Source organism: Trichechus manatus, unplaced genomic scaffold (genome assembly GCF_000243295.1).
Source record: "Trichechus manatus latirostris isolate Lorelei unplaced genomic scaffold, TriManLat1.0 scaffold00216, whole genome shotgun sequence".
NCBI lineage: Eukaryota > Metazoa > Chordata > Mammalia > Sirenia > Trichechidae > Trichechus > Trichechus manatus.
Genome location: NW_004444152.1, coordinates 265,844 through 288,219, shown reverse-complemented (window position 1 = coordinate 288,219; position 22,376 = coordinate 265,844). Strand labels below are relative to the sequence as shown.

Here is a 22,376-nt window from a genome sequence, read left to right as displayed (position 1 = left end):
GGTGGTAGCCGGGCACCATCTAGTTCTTCTGGTCTCAGGCTGATGAAGTCTCTGGTTTATGTGGCCTTTTCTGTCTCTTGCGCTACTACTTTCCTTGTGTCTTTGGTGTGAAACACAATTTTGACCCTGCCCTCCTCTACTCACCATCCTTCCATGGCTCCCCATGGCTCAGGATCAGACACAAAACTTACCACCAAAGCACAAGGCCCTGCATGAGCCAGCCCTTGCAGACGTCTCCCCTGCCATCAGCAGCTCCCTGAGTTTTTCTCGATCCTAACACACCCCACACACCGTGCTCACACACCCCACACACCATGCTTGTTCTCACTTCTCAGCTCTGGCCCAGGCTGCCCCCTGCTGTCTGAACATTCTTCTCCCTCAGCCTCCTCACTTCTGTTCCCAGGGCCTGGCTGGTGGAAAAGGCTCCTACCTTGGACCTGAGGATACTTCAGAAGCAGCAGGAGGGCGTAGCGGACCGTGGCGCTGACTGTCACTGTCCCAGAGAACAGCAAATAAGTGACTGTCATCAACAAGTTTTTCTCGGTGATTTCTGTGTTTGGGTCTTTTTCCTCCTGGGAGAAATCAGGCAGCGGGGCTCAGAGAACGCAGGCTGTAGGGGGCAGAGGCCCAGGGCAGCCAGGCTTGGGGTGTGGCACAGCCAGTTAAAGCTTTGTTGGGGAGTTGAAATAAACATTTGGGAGGGTTGGGAAGTGGGCTTCTGTATTAGTTCTCTCGGTTGAAATGTTTTTAAAAATGAAAGAAAAGATATGGGGCCACAGGGTTAAGAAAAACGGTGTCTTTCTCTCCATGAAGAGGGCAGCTGCATTTATTTGAAGGATGTGGCCATGAATATCTCCCATAATTCCAAAATCTGTACAATTCAAAAGTAGTTTTTTTTTGGCTATAGAGGTCCCCTTAGTTCTAATTCTTTTCTCATATAATTAATAAAGTGGGTTTTATTCATGTAATTTGATATTGCACAGTTGCGTAAGTAAATGATTGCAATTCACACATATGTCTGGTGTGGGGGGATGTGATTGTGGGAATCGCCAGTGGCGGGACAAGGGGCCCGAGGTTGGAGAGAGGAGAATGAGGAGAGAGACGGAGACCCTGACACTCAAACACACAGGAGGTGGGGGGTGGGGAGGGGCAGCAAGAACACACTGAAAGAGAAGACAGATATAAACGCACACACACACATACACACACGACACACACACACACGCAGACACACACATACACAGAGAGGCATAATGACAGGCAGAGAATCAGAGATCCGATAGAGAGCCCCAGCTACACCCAGCCAGAGGCCAGCCAGGCCACCAGCCCCTTTCAGGACGGATCCCCCACCTGTGCCATCTTCAGCAGGAAGGCATCGACGATGTCTCGGGCAGGGCCTGAGGTGTCCAGGTTCTCCTGGTGTTGCTGTACCTGCCGGATGGCGAAGGCAGCCAGGGTGCCCAGGTGGCCGAAGAGCTGTTTGTGGGGGCCCGGCAGGGGCCGCAGGAACCAGGAGAACATCTCGTAGGACTGCGGGGAGAAGGGCTGCTGGTTCTCGTGGGAGCCTGGCCCTGCACGGGGTTGAGGGGCAGGCAGAAGGGGCGCTCTGGGGGCTACCTGGAAGAGGTGGGGCAGGAACCTTTGGGGAAGGAGGCCAGACCCACTTACCTGGCCCCACGGGGAGCTCATCCCCAGCAGAGTGCCACCAGCTGCTCGGACCACGGCCTGGAACTCCTTGTCCGTATAGGGGAAGCGGAGGCCGAAGGTGAGGGAGCAGATGACGTTGGAGGTGGTCTGGGCCAGCAGCATAGAGGGGTCAAATGGCTGTCCTGGGGGGGTGGCAGGGTGTGTGTGATGGAGACTGGCAGAGGGGAGCTGACTGGAAGTGGGAGCCGACCCACAGATACAGAGTCGGGGGTGAGCACGACCAGAGACAGGCATGGAGATAGACAGACACAGTCAGATAGGGAGACAGACAGAAAGACAAGGAGAGAGACAGAGAGAGACAAGCGAACACATAGAGCACAGACAGAAAGGTAGAGAGAAGGATAGAAGAGGGAGGACAGAGACAGAGACAGACGGGGAGACAGACAAAAGAGACAGGACGGATAGGCAGCGAGAGATACAGAAGGGAGAGGGGAGATAGGGAGAAACAGACAGACAGGGAGAGAGAAATAGTCAAGGAGACACAGACCGTGCATTCTGTGGAAATCTCAGAATCAAATCAAATATCTACTTTTTCCTGACACCAGCTATGAGGATATAGCACATCCCCACTTTTTACTTCTCTGTTCACTTCAGCCCGTGTGACACTTCTTTCTCTGACTGTAGCCACCTGGAACTAGGGCAGACCTCACAAGTTAAAAGAACACCGTCCCTCAGCCTGCCAGAGAGGCAGATGCCCGCTGCAAGTTTGGGAGTCCCCTGTCCCTCTACCCCTTCAGGAAGCCAGCTATAAGCTTGTAAGTCCCCCTTGGGCTCCCTAACTTCTGACCTGCTGGCTCCCACCACTCCTCCGGGTTCAATATTTAGCTGAAACAATTCACAGAACTCATGGAAAGTTGCTATACTTATGGTTACAGCTTTCTTATAGCAAAATGGATACAAACGAAGAGACACATAGGACAAGGGCTGGGAGGGTTCCCAATGAGGATCTTACATGTCCCAAAGGATACACTATCCTCCCATGTGCATGGATGTCTTTCACCAACCAGGAAGCTCATGGAGCTTCCATGTCCAGAGCCTTTATTGGCTTCATTACATAGGCACCACTGATTGAATCATGCTCCACACCCTCCCCAGGCCAGGGGCTATCAGGCTCCCAGCTGGTCTTTGTGGCCTGGCCAGCACGCCACTCATTAGCACAAATCCTCAGGTGTTGTTTAGGTAACAAAGGTACCTCAATTACTTAGAAATGTCCAAAGGGTTAGAGTTATCTCTCAAGGAACAAGGGCAAAGATCAAAAGTTAAATTCTTTATCCAACAGACAGGCAGAAAGAGACAAAGATAGAGAGAGGGAGAACAGAGAGACAGGAAGAGAGATGGAGACCCCAAAAGAGTGGGCTGACGGTACCAGGGAACGAGAAAAAGACATCCTGACACGGAGACCCTCAGAGACACAGCAGGACAGAGATGGAGGGTGGAGGAGGAGTTGGAGGTGAATGGAGCCCCCAGCCCAGCCCTAGAGTCCAAGGCATCCCCTCCCGCTCATTCCCAGGGCGGGCTGGGGACAAGCCCTCCCCCTTCAGGCAGGGGCGGGGACTCCTGGGCTGACCTTCCATCTCCTGGAATGCCTCCACTAGACGCTGGGCCTCAGCCTGGATTAGCTCCTCGCCTTCTCTCTTCCCCATGCCCAGATCGCGCAGAACAAGCATGGTTAGTTTCCTCAGCTGCCTCCATCGCTCCCCGTTGGAGAGGAAAACCCCTGTGCAGAAAGAAGGCAGACTCATGGAGGGACCGGCCCTTCTCCCCCTACCCCCATACACTCCCCTTCCTCCTCCCAGTGAGGAGTGCCTGTGGGGGACTCTTCATGCCGGGTCCTCAAGGTGCATGCATACCAAGCCCAGCACAGAGACAGGGACTCAGTAGGTGCTCAATAAATAGAGAACCCAACCTGGTTACTCCGTCCTCTGACTTTGGGTCAGAGAGTGACATTCTCTTGAAAAGTTGGTAATTGGGGATTACCCAGGCTCCTTCTGCTTTGATTAACCAGGGTGAAGGGAGATTTCTTCCTTCCTTCCATCCATCTTTTTATCCTTTTTACCATCCTTCCAGGAAACCCTGGTGGCACAGTGATGAAAAGCTCAGCTGCTAAGCAAAAGGTGGGCAGTTCGAATCCACCAGGTGCTTCTTAGAAACTCTATGGGGCCATTCTACTCTGTCCTGTAGGGTTGCTATGAGTCGGAATCGACTCGACGGCAACGGGTCTGGTTTTTTGGTTTACCATCCTTCCAAGGAGTCCTGGTGGTGCAATGGTTAAGTGCCTGGCTGCTAACTGAAAGGTCAGTGGTTCAAATCTACCAGCTGCTCCACGGGAGAAAAGACCTGGTGATCTGTTCCCATAAAGATTTCATCTAGGAAACCCTATGGGGCAGTTCTACCTTGTCCTATAGGGTTACTCTGAGTTGGAATCGACTCAAACAACTATACTCTCACAAGTCCCAGGTGGCCCAAATGGTTAAGCACTGGACTACTGTCATGGATTAAATTGTGCCCCCCAAAAAGGTGTCAACTTGGTTAGACCATGATTCCTAGTACGGTGTGGTTGTTATGTTAACACCACCCTTACACAAGTCACATCCCTGATCCAACGTAAATGGAGTTTCCCTCGGGTGTGGGCTGCACCACATTTTATCTGTCAAGAGATGAAAAGGAAAGGGAAACGAGCAGAGAGGGGGACCTCATACCACCGAGAAAGCAGTGCCAGGAGCAGAGCGTGTCCTTTGGACCTGAGGTTCCTGCGCTGAGATGCTCCCAGACCAAGGGAAGACTGATGCATCACAAGGACCTTCCTCCAGAGCCGACAGAGAGAGAAGGCCTTCCCCAGGAGCTGATGCCTTGCATTTGGACTTGTAGCCTACTAGACTGTGAGAGAATAAATTTCTCTTTGTTAAAAGCCATCCACTTGAGGTATTTCTGTTACAGCAGCACTAGATGACTAAGACAACTACTAAACGAAGTTGGTGGTTCAAACCTACCCAGAGGCGCCCTGGAAGACAGGCCTGGTGATTTGCTTCCGAAAGGTCACAGCCTTGAAAACCCTATGGAGCAGTTCTACTCTGCAGACATGGGGTTGCCGTGAGTCGGAATCGACTCTATGGCAACTAACAGCAACCAACCTCCCATCCTTCCTTCCTCCCTCTCTCCGCCCGTCCCAGCGTTTATGGAGTTTGCTAGAGTTACAGTGGAGTCTGAACAGGCGGGAAGGAGGGGGAACTGCATTGTTTTCCTCCTTTATCCAAGAGACCTGTTCTGGACAGACCCCTCCTGTCTGTGAGCTCAGTGTTCCCATCCGTGGAATGCCCGCCTGTGGTGGCCTCCTGAAAGCCTCCTCATGGTGTCCCCTGCCCCCTCCCCCCCTGTGGTCCAAACTGACCTCAGCGGGTCTCCCAAGCCAGCTCCTCTTCCCTGTCCCTGTGTCAGCCTACTTTCCTGTCTCCTTGGCCAGAGCCCTGGGCCTTCCCCTGGCCACCTCTCCCACACTCGCAGCAGCCCCTCGCTAACCATCCCCTCCTCCTCTCCCACTGCCCCAGCCCTGTCCTCCCCTGGGCTCCTTGCCTTCAGTTCTTCCCCTCCACAAAGCAGCCAGAGGATCTTTGGAACCTGACCATGGCCCTTCCAGCTTAAAAATCTATGGCTCCTAGGAAAACAAAAAGCCCAAACCCTCTGCCTGGACAGGCTGCAGACTTCTCCAGCCTTGTCACTCATCCTGCTATAACCCTGCTGGCCTTCTCTCACTTCCTCAAAGATGCCATGCCCCCTTCCTACCCCCAGACCTCTGGTCACCTCCCCAGCCTCAGGGATCCAACTCCACCCATCCTCCTCCAGGCCTCAGCTCACCTTCTAGGAAAAGCCTTCTGATTCCCCCACTCTCCCACCCCCAGGCTCATACAGGTTCCCTGTGCCCTCCTCTCAAGGCAGTGCCTTTCGTTTTTTCTACGCCCTCCCTCCACAGTCTTATTCTGAGTCTGCCTCTCCCACAGAATAGGAGGACACTACATCTGTCACAGTCACCTCTGTGTCCCCAGCTCCCAGTACAGGGCCAGGCACAATGAAAATTTTGTCAGCTGAATGAATGAATGGAGGGATCCTTTTTCTCTCACTTCCATGCTTTTCCACGTGTTTTTTCTGCCCGGAACACCTTTTCCCACTTATCCTCTGAGTCTCAACTCAGACACCTCCTCCTCCAGGAAGTCTTCCTGAACATCTCCCACCCCTTAGAGTGGGTCGGGTGCCTCCTCCAGGTTTCTACAGTCCCTGTGCCCCCCCTCCCCAATCCAGCCCTGACTCCTCTGCCAGCACCTCCCCTGTCCCCACCCTAACCCTTCTGCCTGTGCTGGGTGAGCAGGACTAGGCTGTCTTAGTCACTGCTGTGTTCTCAGAAGCCCCCACCATGGCTGTCTTGCTTTTGGTCTTAGCATGGAGAATACGGTTTGTTCTGTATGTTTCTACAATGATCGCAAATCCTGTCAGGTATAAGACACTATTATGCCTTTAAAATACATATGTATAAGCACTCATAATAGGAACTTAGAAATATATCTACCTTTGTCAGGCTCTCTAACATTAACTATAAGTCATTAGAAACCTGTTAAGTTGTGGCAAATTATTTAGAAATTTTCTGAATTTAGACAAAGGCCATAGAAGTATGTGGAGAACGTAGTAAACAACCTTAAAGTTGATTTTGACCTGACATGCAGTGACACGAGAAGATATAACATAGTTAATCTTTGTAAAGGAGCCCTGGTGGCACAGTGGTTAAAGTGCTGGACTGCTAACCAAAAGGTCAGCAGTTCGAAACCACTAGCAGCTTTGTGGGAGAAAGATGTGGCGGTCTGCTTCCGTAAAGATCGACAGCCTTGGAAACCGTATGGGGTCTCTATGAGTCGGAATCAACTCGACAGCAGTGGGCTGGGTTTAATCTTTGTAAACTAGCCTTGAGACATAAGTCTAAGCAACCTCCTTAATCTCTGATTTGAGGAAAAGATGTGTCATTTGGCTACTCTCTAACCCTGGAGAAAAGACACAACATACTAGTCTTTGACATCACATTGGCCCTTGTCGTGTGGAGTCAAGGTGACAAATTCACATATAAACCCTAAATTTCTGCTCACTTACTGAGAGAAGGCAGAGGCAAACACTGAGAGCCTGCTGAGACTCTGCCGCCGCTGACCCTGGACCCTAGTTACAAGGGACCTCCGCCAAGTTTAAGCCGTGGTGAAGCCTTCATCCTGAGACCTCTCGTTAAAGGTAAAAGCCTGAAGTCTAAAGATATGGACTCTAACCATTGAACTCATGTAATTGTTAATTCTGATTCTCCAGTTCTAAATGAATGTTGTGAGACCTTACTTGGGTGCCGTGCCATGACCACCTTGCAATAAACTGAATGGGTTTATGCATGTCAAACCTGAGTTTCTCTCTATTAAATTTCTAAGCTAAAATCCTACACACGACACAGTTCCTACACTTTGAATGTTTGCCCATCACTTCCCTGTGCATTGCAACTCCCCCGCTTCCTCCTGGGCCCTCAGGAGCTTCACCTGGAGTGGTGATATCAACACTGCAACCTGGTAATGATTGAGATCTTACTTTGTACAAGGCATGGTCCTCATTTAATCCTCAGTACAACCTTATGTCATAGGTACTCTGATCACCCCATGTTATGGATTGAATTATGTCCCCCAAAATATGTGCTGTAAATTCTAACCTCTATGCCTGTGGTTATTATCGCATTTGAGAATGGGTTGTCTTTGTTGAAGGACCTCTGGTGGTGCAGTGGTTAAGTGCTCAGTTGCTAACCAAAAGATGGGCGGTTTGAACCAGCTAGCCGCTCTGCAGGAGAAAGATGGGGCAGTCGGCAACCGTAAAGATTAAAACAAACAAACAATAAAACCCCAAACCAGTTGCCGTCGAGTTGATTCTGACTCATAGTGACCCTGTAGGACAGAGGAGAACTGCCCCATAGTGTTTCCAAAGAGAGGCTGGTGGATTCGAACTGTTGACCTTTTGGTTAGCAGCTGAGCTCTTAACTGCTGCACTGCCAGGGCTCTGTTTTTTTTGTTTAACCCTGGAAACCCTGTGGGGCAGTTCTATAGTGTCCTGTAGGGTCCCTATGAGTCAGAATAGACTCATAGGTAGTGGGTTTGGTTTGTCTTTGTTATGTTAATGAGACAGGATTAGCGTAGGGTTACGTCTTAAATCAACCTCCTCTGAGACATAAAAGAGATTAAACAAGCAAGCGAGAAGCAGAGAGGGGAAAGATAGACACACCAAGACCATGGAGATCTCCAAGGAACCGGGAAGCAGAAGCTGAGGAGACGAGGACCTTCCCCTACAGCCAGACAGAGGAAGCCTTCCCCTAGAGTCAGTGTCCAGAATTAGGGCTTCTGCCGCCTAAACTCTGAGAAAATAAATTTCTGTTTGTTAAAGCCGTCCACTTGTAGTATTTCTGTTATAGTTACACTAGATAATCAAGACACCCCATTTTACTGCTGAGGTGACAGAGGCTAAGCCATGCGTGAAGGTCACATGCCAGTAAGCAGTGTGGGCTATGAGTGAAGGGGCTGTTGCCCAACCCCCTTCCCAACTCACCATGGCCATCAAAGGTCCGCTCCAGCGTCGCCAACGTCCCCCGTCCATTGAACTCCTCTGCGTGGTCTCCCAGAGCCTCCTGCACGGCCTTGTATCCAACCAGGACCACCACGCGCCTCCAGGGTCCCAGGTGCACTGTGAACACTGGTCCGTACTTCTTACTCAGCTGGGACAGGGAGAGAGGAGGGGCTGGGCTGTTGGGATGGCTTCAGCCTCTTCCAGCCCAGGGTGGGTGCCTGGTCACCTAATTATGGCTTCTGCTTCCTCTACCAGGACACCCCTCCCCCAGATGCAGAAATAGCCCCCTTGAGAGGCTTGGTTCCCGTTTTGCCGCAAGCTCCCAGGCCCTCTCCCCAGAAAGATCCCCCAAACTCCCTCCCTCAACACACCCTCCAATCCCTCCTCCCTTACCTCCTGTAGAACCCTAAACCCTGATCGTAGGACAACCCAGAACCCCTCACCCTGACAAATGGCAGCAAAAAGAGGCAGCGACAGCTTTGGCCCCCAAATTTCCTCAAACATCTAGCCACTCCCCTTTCAACCTCTGCTAAGCCCAAATTCTGGAGCAGATACTGCTGAGCACCGCTGTCTATTCCCAAGGCTCCCACTCCCTTTCAGGTCCTGGAAACCCGCCCCGGACTTTTTTTGAATGGGGAACTCTTTCCCACCACCTCCCTCCCCCAAACATGGGGACTGTCCCAGTCTTCTTTCTGGCTGTCCTTCCCTTCTCTGTCCCAGAAACTAAGCTCCCTCACAGCCCAGCCCTCCTCCCCACGGATCTCTACCAACAGATTCCTTCAGCCCTGGACCTTGGGGGACCCCCTCCCCCAGTCCCTCTCTGTTTCTGGGACCCTCCAACTTCTCCTCTGCCTCCACATGCCCCAGACACCCCTCCCTTGGTGGTCTCCCCGCCCGAACCCCGCCCTCCTTTCTTCTCAGTCCTCAGGTATATTTGCTCTCCCTCCTCAGGGTACTTCACATTTGTAAGCACTCCCTGTCCCCCGCCCCGGCTACCTCTCCCCCGACAAGCCCACCACCCTCAGCTCCTCTTGAGTTCAAGGACTTTACTCTCTCCACTTTGGTTCCTGCCCCCACTGCCTTCCCAGGATTCTGTAGGTCCCTCTTCCCTGGGACCCTGTCCTTCGGGTTTCTGGTCCCCCTCCTTCCACCCCCTTTCTAGCATTCTGCGGGCCCAGGCCCCTGCCCTTCTTGGCCCTGGTCCCCCACCCCCACCCCAGGATCCTCTGTCCTCCAGAGATCCTTCCCCAGCTCGGCTCTGCACCGCTGCTCCCACCCCCACCCCAGGACAGTAGTAGCCCCTCTGCCCTGAACCCCTGCTTCTTATCTGGGATACCCGAGAAGCCCTTTGCCTGGGATTCCGGTTTCTCTCCCCAGGGAACCCTCCCTCTCTTGGCCCTGGACCCCTGCCCCGCCCTGAGGACGACCCTGCGGTTCCTCACCTGCAGGAATCCGGAGTACAGGGCCCCAGGCCGGAGCTGAAGGAGGTTCCCCAGCAGCGGCAGCGGCGTGGGCCCAGGGGGCAGGTGGCCTCGGCCCCGGGTCCTGGGCAGCGCCAGCGTCAGCACCGCCACCAGCAACAAAAGCAGCAGCAGCGCCCAGGTGCCGGATGCCTCCATCTCGGCAGGTCACCTCCGTCTCTTTGCTCTCAGACGCTACACGCTGTAGGGCCAGTTAGGGGCGGGGAGCCGGGCGCCTCCTCCCCAACGAAATCAGGCGGAGAGGCGAGGGGCAGCTAGCCCCTCTCTTGGCCGGAGGCAGGATGCGTATCCTGCTGCCCGATTTCTCCCAGTCCACTGCCGCTGCCTGGGGTCGGCGAAACCCAGTCTAATGGGGGTGTCTCCCACGTTTGCGCGGGGTTCTGGGACGGAGACAGGTCGGGCGTGGGCAGATAGGAGAAATCTGGAAGTCAGAGACTTTGGCTGCCTCTAGCGGCCCCACCCTGTACCTGGCTTTGACCCTGCGCCACTGTTTCCAGCTGATTCCTGACTTCCTCTCATTGAAATTGTGCGTGCGTGTGTACGGAGGTGGGAGAGGGAGGGGGTCTTTGAACGCATTCCCTCCAGCATCTTTCATCTTCTCCACAAACCAGGAGGTCCAGAAAGATAAATGGATTGGCCCTAGGTCACACAGTCAACAAGTGGCAGAACTGGAATTTGAACCTGACTGATGGAATCATCAATAAATTAATTCGTTCACTTAGAGGCTATGTATAAAGGTTAGCATCATGATACCTGAAGCCAGACTACTTGAGTTCTCAGCTTCTCTGTGCCTCTGTTTCCTCTTCTGTAAAAAAGGAGGATGGTTTTCAGGATTAGATAGGTACCCAATGTGTACACAATTTAGAAAAGGGCCAGGTGCATATATGTTATATACCATTGATTCCGACTACTAGTGATGCCATATGATAGAGTAGAACTACCCTATAGGGTTTCCTAGGCTGTAATCTTCACGGGACGAGATCCCCAGGTCTTTCTCCTGAGGAGAGGAGCAGCTGGTGGGTTCGAACCGCTGACCTTTCCGTTAGAAGCCCAGTGCTTAACCATTGCAGCACCAGTGCTCCTTAGATGCATATATAAAACCAAAAAAAAACAAAAAAAAAAACCCAGTACCGCTGAGTTGATTCCGACTCCTAGTGACCCATAGAGTTTCCAAGGCTGTAAATCTCTATGGAAGCTGGCTGCCACATCTTTCTCCCGCGGAGCCACTGTTAGTGTCTCTATTGCTTTAACCACTGCATCACCAGGGATCCTAGGTGCATATATAACAAGTACTAAATATAAATGTTCTTTGAATTATGGTGTTGGCAAAGAATATTGAATATACCATGGACTGCCAGAAGCACAAACAAATTGTCTTGGAAGAAGTCCAGCCAGAGAGTTCCTTGGAAGTGAGGATTGCAAGATTTTGTCCCATGTACTTTGGACATGTTATCAGAAGGGACCAGGCCCTGGAGAAGGAATATTAGCTAACTTTTATTTACTGTTATTGTTCTTGATGGGTGCTGTCGAGTCCCTTCCAACTCATAGCAACTCTATGTACAACAGAACAAAACAGCCTGGTTCTGTGCCATGCTCACAATTGTTGTTATGCTTGAACCCATTGTTTCAGCCATTGTGTCAATCCATCTTGTTGAGGGTCTTCCTCTCTTTCGCTGACCCTGTACTTTACCAAGCATGATGTCCTTCTCCAGGGACTGATCCCTCCTGACAACATGTCCAAAGTATGGAAGACATAGTCTCGCCATCCTTCCTTCTAAGGAGCATTCTGGTTGTACTTCTTCCAAGACAGATTTGTTCGTCCTTTTGGCAGTCCACGGTATATTCAATATTCTTTGCCAACACCACAATTCAAAGGTGTCAATTCTTCTTCGCATGCATATGATGCAGTTGAAAATACCATAGCTTGGGTAAGGCGCACCTTAATCCTCAAGGTGGCATCTTTGCTTTTCAACACTTTAAAGAGGTCTTTTGCAGTAGATTTGCCCAATGCAATGCGTCTTTTGATTTCCTGACTGCTTCTTCCACGGGTGTTGATAGTGGATCCAAATAAAATGAAATGAGCAAGTAGCAAGTCATTTTACTTGCTATACAGTAGGTTTCAATAAATATGTATGGTAAAACCTGCAAAAGCGAGAACCTGTGTATGATTGTTAAGGTTGTGTGTCAGTTTGGCTTGGCCATGATTCTCAGTAGTTTGACAGTCCTATGATGATGAGATCATGTGCATGATGAGATTTAATTTAATGTGATCACCTCCATGATGGGATCTGTTGCGAGTAGCCAAAGAGTTGAAAGGGAGTTTCCTTGGGTGTGTGGCCTGCATCCAGTATAGGTGGACTTTAGCAAGGCTTGCTGGCTTTTGCTTTCTCTGGATCCTGCAGCTGGCTTCTGTTTGTCTGATTTCTGGTTCTTGGGACTTGAGCTGGCAGCCTACCTGCTGTCTTGTGTGCCAATCTTGGGTTTGCCAGCCTTGGTGGCTATGTGAATCAGAAGAAGCCTCCAATCTGACCCACTGACTTGGGATGTTCCAGCCTCTACAACCGCATGAGCCATTTCCTTGATATAAATCTCTCTATAGAGATATTTATAAGCTTTACTCGTTTTGCTTCTCCACAGAACCCAGCCTAAGACATTTGGTACCAAGAGTAATTCTAGAGAAACAAAATTGTAAGGATGCGTTTTCTAAATTGGTTCTCAAGTCTAGTTAGTCTTACAGATGTTGATGACTCTGCTTCCAGTAGTAAAGAGGGCACTGCTAACCCATGTTGTGAGGTGGCAATAGAAATATACAAAATATCACCACCAATAGATCAGGTATTGGTGAAAGGTGAGGCCCTGGGTGATGGCATGTACAATATCATTCTATAATTTTGTCATAATGAGAAGTATAAGGAAGCTGGTTGGTTGGTCCTACTTTTGCTAGACAAACTGGTGAAAGAAAGAGATGCGCTCAGCGCTTCAGAGTCAAAGCTCAAGTGCCGCATAAAAGACCTAAAAGTTTCTACTTGTACCTTGAAAGAAAGCCTTATTTCTTGTAGTAACGGAGCTGACATTGCTGAAAACCAAACCCAGAGTCTTATTGTAAGAGTGGCTGAATTACAACACCAACTCAATTCCCAAAGTTGAGTGGTGTCTGAAGCTAAAGTGAAGGCATCGATTGGGAAGAAACAGGATCCTGAAATTTGGGATGGGGACATATGGGCAGATAACCAGGAAGCTGGGGACACTGAATCCTTAAATTCCCCTGAATCACTCCTACCAACAGAACCGCCCTCTCACTCCCATCTGAAGAGATTATTCTATGTTTGTTTGCTAAGCCACTCTCCCCAGTAAAACCATTAGCCCCTCCACCTCCAACTAATGAGATTAACCCAGCTGTATTTAAAGAGCCTTTGTCTGAGTCATTGCCTGGGGCACTGCCAGAGGCAGATGGCTTGCAAGATAATGCTGCATGTTCTCAAAACACATACCCACCACCGATTTTGGCTTTTAGACCTATAATTAGACTTCAGTCCAGCGAGCCCCAAAAAGTGAAGTACAAAGTATGACCCAGGAGGAGGTATGCTACACTCCAGAGGAACTGCTTGACTTTTCTAATATGTACAAACAGAAACCTGGGGAATATGTGTGGGAATGGCTATTAAGGGTGTGGGATAATGGTGCAAGGAACATAAAGATGGATCAATCTGAGTTTATTGATATGGGCCCACTAAGCACAGATTCTTCATTCAGTGTTTCAGCTCGAGAGTTTAGGAAAGGATCTAATAGTTTATTTGGTTGGGCTGCTGAAGTATGGATTACGTGGTGGCCTACACTAAATCAAGTTGAAGTACCAGACTTGCCTTGGTATACTGTAGAAGAAGGTATCCAAAAACTTAGGGAAATTGTTAGAGTAGATTTATTAGGTTAGTCCCACAGGCCCACACGTGGAGTGCTCAGAGGACACACCTTTTACCACAACAGTGAGGAACAAATTTGTGAAGGGAGCCCCAGCATCCTTGAAGACTGCTGTGATTGCTATTTTATGTAAGTCAGATTTGACTGTGGGAACTGCCCCAACTGAATTAAGACACCTAACTACAATGGGTCTGATTGGACCCTGCGGTAGTAGGGGCCAAGTGGCAGCACTCAATCGACAAAGAGAAGATGAGAGTGGTTACTGTAATGGAGAGCGGAATCAAAGCAGTAATCAGAATAGTCTGACTCATATGGATTTATGGCACTGGCTATTTAGTCATGGTGTCCCTTGGAGTGAAATAGATAGGAAATCTACTAAATATTTACTTGATCTGTTCAAGTGGAAGAATTCTAGGTCAAGTGAACAACAGTCTAACTCAAATCGCCAGAAAAGTGAGTCACTGCCCCTCAATCAATTCCCAGACTTGAGTGAGTTTACAGACCCACAGCCCCTTGAAGGAAGGGGAGGCCGGCTCCCCTTGAGGAAAGACCTCAGTACACAGCCAAAAACTTATAGGGTTAGTCTTTCTCCCAGCTTTCCCCAAAGGGATCTATGGCCTTTTACTAGAGTGACTGTTCATTGGGGAAAAGGGAATAATCAGACTTTTCAGGAATTATTAGATACTGACTCTGAACTGACACTAATTCCAGGAGACCCAAAACATCACTGTGGCCCACCAGTCAGAGTGTGGGCATATGGAGGTCGGGTTATTAATGGAGTCTTAGCTCATGTCCATCTCACAGTAGGTCCAGTGGGTCCCTGAACTCATTCTGTAGTGATTTCCCCAGTTCCAGAATGCATAATTAGAACAGATACACTCAGCAACTGGCAGGACCCCCACGTTGGATCCCTGACAAGTGGAGGAAGAGCTATTATGGTAGGAAAAGCCAAGTGGAAGCAATTAGAACTGCCCCTTACCTCAGAAAATAATAAACCAAAAGCAATACCATATTCTTGGAGGCATTGCAGAGATTAATGCCACCATCAAAGACTTGAAGGATGCAGGGGTGGTGATTCCCACCACATCCCCATTCAACTTGCCTATTTGGCCTGTGCAAAAAACAGATGGATTTTGGAGAATGGCAGTGGATTATTGAAAATTTAGCTAGCTGGTGAGTCCAATTGCAGCTGCTGTTCCAGAGGTGGTTTCATTGCTTGAGATAATTAATACTTCTCCTGGTGCCTGGTATGCAGCTATTGATATGGCTAGTGCCTTTTTCTCCACACCTGTTTCACAAGACCACCAGAAGCAGTTTGCCTTCAACCGGTGTCTTGGTCATCTAGTGCTGCTATAACAGAAATACCACAAGTGGATGGCTTTAACAAAGAGAAATTTATTCTCTCACCGTCTAGTAGGCTACAAGTCCAAATTCAGAGCGTCAGCTCCAGGGGAAGGCTTTCTCTCTCTGTCGGCTCTGGAGGAAAGTCCATAAATCTTCCCCTAGTCAAGAAGCTTCTCCACGCAGGAACCTCAGGTCCAAAGGATGCACTCTGCTCCTGGTGCTGCTTTCTTGGTGGTATCAGGTTTCCATGTCTCTCTGCTCACTTCTCTCTTTTATTTCTCAAAAGAGATTGGCTTAAGACACTAATCTTGTAGATCTCATCAATATAACCACCACTAATCCGTCTCATTACATCACAGTGATAAGATTTACAACACACAGGGAAATCCCATCAGATGACAAAATGGTAGACAATCATGCAATACTGGGAATCATGATCTAGCCAAGTTGCCAGGTATTTTTGGGCAACACAGTTCAATTCATGACCACTGAAAGCCAGCAATACACCTTCAGCGTCCTACCTCAAGGCTGTATCAACTCTCCAGCCCCATGTCATAATTTACTCCACAGGGAACTTGATTGCCTTTCCCTTCCACAAGATGTCACACTGGTCCATTACATTGATGTCATTTTGCTGATTGGACCTAGTAAGGAAGACGTGTCAATGACTCTGTACTTATTTTTAAACATTTATAGTATAAACATGTACTTATAACTTAAAATATTTGCAAGCTAGAGGGTGGGAAATTAATCCAACAAAAATTCAAGTGCCTTCCACCTCAGTAAAATTTCTAGGGGTCTAGTGGTATGGGGCATACTGAGATATTCCTTCTACAGTGAAGGATAAGTTATTGCATCTGTCCCTACCCAAGCTAAAAGGGAGGCACAATGCCTAGTGGGCCTTTTTGGATTTTGGAGGCAACATATCCCTCGTTTGGGTGTGCTACTGTGGCCTATTAATCAAGTGACTTGAAGAGCTGATGGTTTGAGTGGGGCCCAGAACAAGAGAAGTCTCTGCAACAGGTTCAGGCTGCTGTGCAAGCTGCTCTGCCACTAAGGCCATATGATTCTGCTGATCTAATGCTACTTGAAGTGTCAGTGGCAGATAGAGATGCTGTTTGGAGTCATTGGCAGGTCCCTATTGGTGAATCACAGAGCAGACCCTTAGGATTTTGGAGCAAAGCCCTGCCATCGTGAGCAGAGAACTACTCTCCTTTTGAGAAACAGCTTTTGGCTTGTTACTGGGCGTTAGGAGAGACTGAACACTTAACCATGTGCCACCAAGTCACCATGCAGCTTGAGGTGTCCATCATGAAGTGGGTATTGTCTGAACCACAGAGCCATAAAGTTGGATGTGCACAGCAGCACTCCATCATTAAATGGAAATGGTATATATGAGATCAGGCCTGAGCAGGACCTGAAGGCACAGGTAAGTTGCTTAAGGAAGTGGCCCCAATGCCAAGGTCTTCACTCCTGTCACATTACCTTCCATCTCCCCATCTGTACCTATGGCCTCATGGGGAGTTCTTTATGATCAGCTGACTGAGGAAGAGAAAACTTGTGCCTGGTTTACAGATGATTCTGTGTGATATGCAGGTGCCACTCAAAAGTGGACAGTGGCAACACTACAGTCCCTTTCTGGGACCTCCCTGAAGGACAGCGGAGAGGGGAAATTGTCCCAATGGGTGGAATTTAGAGCAGTGTATTTGGCTCTTCCCTTTGCTTGGAAGGGGAAATGGCCAGATGTGCAACTATATACTGATTCATGGCCTGTGGTCAATGGTTTGCATGGATGGTCAGGGATTTGGAAGGAACATGATTGGAAAATTGGAGACAAGGAGGTATGGGGAAGAGGTATGTGGATGGACCTCTCTGAGTGGGCCAAAGAAGTGAAGATATTTGTGTCTCATGTGAATGCTCATCAGTGGGTGACCTCAGCAGAGGAGGATTTTAACAAGCAAGTGGATAAGATGACGCTTTCTGTGGAAACCAGTCATCTTCTTCCCCCAGACAGTCCCGTCATTGTTCAATGGGCTCATGAACAAAGTGGCCATGGTGGCAGGGATGGAGGTTATGCATGGGCTCAGCAACATGGACTTCGACTTACCAAGGCTGACTTGGCTACAGCCACTGCTGAGTGCCCAATCTGCTAGCAGCAGAGACCAGCACTAAGTCCCTGATATGGCACCATTCCCTAAGGTGATCAGGTAGCAACCTGGTGGCAGATTGATTACATTGGACCACTTCCGTCATGGAAAGGGAAGGATTTTGTTCTTAGTGAAACAGACACTTTCTCTGGATATGGATTTGCCTTCCCTGCACACAATGCTTCTGCCAAAACTACCATCAGTGGACTTACAGAATGTCTTATCCACCATCATGGTATCCCACATGGCATTGCCTCAGATCCAGGGACTCAACTCACAGCAAATGAAGTGTGGCAATGGGCCCATGCTCATGGAATTCACTGGTCTTACCATGTTCCCCATTATCCTGAAACTGCTGGCTTGATAAAATGATGGAATGGCCTTCTAAAGACACAATTATGGTGCCAGCTAGGTGGCAATACCTTGCAGGTTTGGGGCATTGTTCTCCAGGAGGCTGTATATGCTCTAAACCAGCGTCCAATATATGGTGCTTTTTCTCCCATAGCCAGGATTCATAGGTCCAGGAATCAAGGGGTGGAAATGGGACTGGCACCACTCACTATTACCCCTAGTGACCTACTTGCAAAATTTTTGCTTCCTGTCCCTGAGACCGTATGCACTGCAGGTCTAGTGGTCTTAGTTCCAAAGGGAGGAATGATCCCACCTGGAGACACATCTGTGATTACATTGATCTGAAAGTTAAGAATGCCACCTGGCCACTTTGGGCTCCTTGTGCCTCTGGATCAACAGGCAAAAAAGGGAGTTACCATATTGGCTGGTGTGATCGATCCTGCTTACCAAGAGTAAATCAGATTGAATACATACTGGAGGTAAAGAAGAGTACGTCAGAAGGAATGCAGGCGATCCCTTATGGTGTCTCTTAGTACTACCATGACCTGTGATTAAAGTCAATGGAAAACTACAGCAACCCAATTCCGACATGACTACTAATGGACCACACACTTCAGGAATGAAGGTTTGGGTCATCCCACCAGGCAAAGAACCATGATCAGCTGAGGTGCTTGCTGAGGGCAAAGGGAATACGGAATGGCTGGTAGAAGAAGGTAGTTCTAAATACCAGTTATGACCACATGACCAGTTGTGGAAATGAGGACTATAATTGTTATGAGTATTTCTGCCTTATATGTGTGTTCTTTGTATCCTGTCAGGCACAAGTATGACTTTATAATTGTCTTTATATAGAGATTATGTATGGTTTAAGGAGACTTGTACAGGTGCCAAGTTGACAAGTGGTGGACTTTGATTGTTAAGGTTGTGTGTCAACTTGGCTGGGCTGTGATTCTCAATGGTTTGGCAATTATGATGTAGTTTGACAGTCATGTGATGATGTGATCACTTCCATGATGAGATTTGTTATAATGTGATCGCCTCCATGATGGGAACTGCTGTGAGTAGCTAATCAGTTGGAAAGGAGTTTCCTTGTGTGTGTGTCCTTGTCTTAGTCATCTAGTGCTGCTATAACAGAAATACCATAAGTGGATGGCTTTAACAAACAGAAGTTTATTCCTTCACACTTTAGGAGGCTAGAAGGCTAGAAGTCCAAATTCACCAGTTCCAGCTCCAGTGGAAGGCTTTCTCTCTCTGTTGGCCCTGGTGGAAGGTTCTTGTCATCAATCTTCCCCTGTCGTAGGAGCTTCTCAGCATCCTACTGCCAAGAATGCTCCCCTCCTGGTTCTGCATGTCCCCATATCTCTTGTCTTGCTTATCTCTTTTATATCTCAAAAGAGATTGACGAGACACAACCTACTTATGTAGATTGAGTTCTACCTCGTTAACATAACTGCTGCTAATCCCACCTCATTAACATCATAGAGGTAGGATTTACAACACACAGGAAAATCACAGCAGGTAACAAAATGGTGGACAATCACACAATGCTGGGAATCATGGGCAATCCAAGTTGACATATATTTTTGAGGGACACAATTCAATCCATAACAGGCCTGCATTCAATTTAGGTGTACTCTCTGGTAAGGCTCAAGGGCTTTTGCTCGGTTTGGATCTTGCAGGTGGCTTCTGTTTATCTGAGCTTCGGTTCTTGGGAGTTGAGCTAGCATCTTACATGCTGTCTTGCCTACCGATCTTGGGATTCGTTAGTCTTCACAGCCTGTGAGCAAGAGCCCTGCTTTCTGACCTGCCAGTCTTGGGTTCACCAGCCCCTGTGGCTATGTGAATCAGGAGAAGCCACCGGCCTGACCCAGGGACTTGGGACATCCCGGCCTCTGCAACCACACAAGCCATTTCCTTGATATAAATCTTTCTATAGACATATTTATACACTTTATTGGTTTTGCTTCTCTAGAGAACCCAGCCTAAGACACTGTATAAGGCAGAAACCTGTCAGAGAAGGAAAACTCAAATATTTTCCACTAACATGGGCAATGGAAAAGTGGTAAGACTGCACCCTGTTAAAGGCGGAGAACTTTGGAGACCCAGAAAAACAAAGCAGTCTGGTCGCTTTTGGCTCTCACAGATTTCACTGTACTTGCTGCCTCAAAGATTGAAGGTAGGAGATGAGGTCTTTGAGGTCAGCAGGAACCGGTCTTGCAAAGGGAGGCAGTTGGAGGGTTTCCAGCAGGGCAGTTACTTTGCTTTGCATTTTCATTCAACATTTCCCTATGGAAATTTTCAAATGTGCAGTGAACACCTATATACCCATCACCTAGATTCCAGCAATAACATTTTATTGTCATTGTTTTGTTTCATATCTCTTAATCTTTTCATCAATGCATCTTATTTTTTTGATGCATTTCAAAGTCGATCGCAGATACCAGTACACTTCACCTCTAATCACTTCAACATGTATATTATTAGCTAGAGTTCTGCAATGGTTTTTTTTAACGGGTTAGGGTTCAATATCTGTTTGTTGTTGGTGGGTGCTGTTGAGTTGATTCTGACTCATATATTTTCTCCCTGAGGTAAATTTACATACAATTAAATGCACAAATCTTAGTGTATTATTAGATGAATTGGGACAAATGCATGTATCTGTGTAACCCAAACCCTTATTAAGATAGAGAAAATTACTTTCCAGTTGCGGTTGAGTTGATTTCGACTCACGACAACCCCATGTGTATCAGGGTAAAACTGTGCTTCATAGAGTTTTCAAAGATTGATTTTTCGGTAGTTTTTCCTGCGCCTTTCTTCTAAGGCACCTCTGGGTAGACTCAAGGCTCCAAGGTTTTGGTTGGCAGCTGAGTGCGTTAACTGTTTGCACTATCCAGACACTCCTACCACCCCAGAAAGCACCTTCATGTCCCTCCTCTTCTCAGTCAATCCCACTTCTGATTTTTTCCTCCATATATTAGTTTTTTATTTTGCATTTTAAAAGACCTTTCTGGATGTCTTCTGGTGAATTAGTGGTGTGGGGTGGGAGTACACAGGGAAAGAGGAAGCAGGGAAACCAGTGAGAAGGCTACTGCAAAGTCTAGGCAAACAAAGCCCGTGCCTTGGATCAGGGTGGGTAGCAGTGGGGAAAGAAGGACATGGATGGATTTGGGATATATTCGGAGGTTGAGATGGCATGATTTGCTGACAAATTGGGTTTGAAGGGAAAGGGATGAATCAAGGTCAACTCTGTGAAATAAAAACACACCCGGATTTAGGTAAAGAGAGCCTTTTTCCAAAAAGACTGTAATAGGGGGAGAGGGATTATTGCAAAGACAATGAACAGGACCAGAATCATATAACGCAGAAAAATGTGCTATAGTTGTCTATTGAAACACAAATCTCTCTACTGCTAGGTTTTTTGTTTATTCTCAGCAGGTAAAAAGATGGTGGTGCCTTTTACCTAGGTGAGGAAGATGTGGGCTGACCGTGGGATGGAATCTGGTGGAGCAGGTTTTTCTGGAGAAAGGGAAATTAGGAATTCTCTTTTGACCCAGTAACGTTTGAGATTCCCAGAAGGAGTTAGAGGGCAGACAGGTTAGAGCTTGGATTTGGGACCTCTGGGAACCTTTCAGAACCCTGGTGGCACAGTGATTAAGAGCTATGGCTGCTAACCAAAAGTTTGGCAGTTCAAATCCCCCAGCCTCTCCTTGGAAACCCTATGGGGCAGTTCTACTCTGTCCTATAGGGTAGCTATGAGTTGGAATCGACTGGATGGCAATCAGTTTGGTGTTTTTTTTTTTTTTTTTTTTTTTTTTTTTTTTTGTGGAATCTTTCAGATAATGCGAAGGAGGAACTAAGAACTGGCATCTAGTTCATGGAACTGCCATTTTCAAGGCATACCCTGGGATGTCAGAGGTTAGAATCAACGGCCAAGGAAACAGGAGTTCACTTTACTCCAGGTCCCAGGGAGCATTCTGACCATGACCTTGACCCTGAGAGAAAGGTCTTTGGCCTAGAATAGAAATGACAAGATTGCAAAGATTTCAAGAGTCTAATGTTTTCAGTGGATCAAAAGGCAGTCATTCGAACAGAACAAGGGGATACTGTGTGGTTTAAAATTGAAAAAGGTGGGCTGCAGGGTTTATTTCACCTTATTCAATCTATATGCTGAACAAACAATTTGAGAAGCTGGACTATATGAAGAAGAACGCAGCATCAGGATTGGTGGAACACTCGTCAACAACCTGAGATATGCAGATGACACAACCTTGCTTTGCTAAAAGTGAAGACGACTTGAAGCACCCCCTGTGAAGGTAAAAGACTTCAGTATGGATTACACCTCAACACAAAAATGAAAATCCTTACAACTGGACCAATAAACAACATCATGATAAATGGCAAAGAAATTGTTGAAGTTGTCAAGGATTTCATTCTTCTTGGATCAACAGTCAGTGCTCATGGAAGAAGCAGTCAAGAAATCAAAGGGTGTATTGCACTCTTTAAAGGGTTAAAAACCAAAGATGTCACTTTGAGGACTAAGGTGTGCCTGACCCAAGCCATGGTATTTTCAATTGCTTCATGTGCATGCAAAAGTTGGACAATGAAAAAGGAAGACCAAAGAAGAACTGACACATAACATATACCATGGACTGCCAGAAGAATGAGCAAATCTGTTTTGGAAGAAGTACAGCCAGAATGCTCCTTAGAGGTGAGGATGATAAGACTTTGCCATGCTTACTTTGGATACGTCATCAGGAGTGACCAATAGATGGAGAAAGACATGATGCTTGGTAAAGTAGAGAGTCAG

The 22,376-nt window shown here is 48.0% G+C and overlaps 1 protein-coding gene across 1 annotated transcript in view; it reads right to left on the bottom strand.

Moving 5' to 3' along the window:
- The window catches only part of LOC101358446 (cytochrome P450 2S1), a 13,865-nt gene extending 3,918 nt beyond the window's left edge, over nucleotides 1-9,947 (bottom strand). The window contains exons 1-6 of the mRNA XM_004388799.1: nucleotides 9,771-9,947; nucleotides 8,311-8,476; nucleotides 3,275-3,424; nucleotides 1,669-1,829; nucleotides 1,351-1,530; nucleotides 431-572 (exon numbers count right to left, since the gene is read on the bottom strand). Of these exons, the coding sequence (XP_004388856.1) occupies nucleotides 431-572; nucleotides 1,351-1,530; nucleotides 1,669-1,829; nucleotides 3,275-3,424; nucleotides 8,311-8,476; nucleotides 9,771-9,947 (976 nt within the window). The remainder of the gene's footprint in view (nucleotides 1-430; nucleotides 573-1,350; nucleotides 1,531-1,668; nucleotides 1,830-3,274; nucleotides 3,425-8,310; nucleotides 8,477-9,770) is intronic.
- Nucleotides 9,948-22,376: the final 12,429 nt, after the last annotated feature.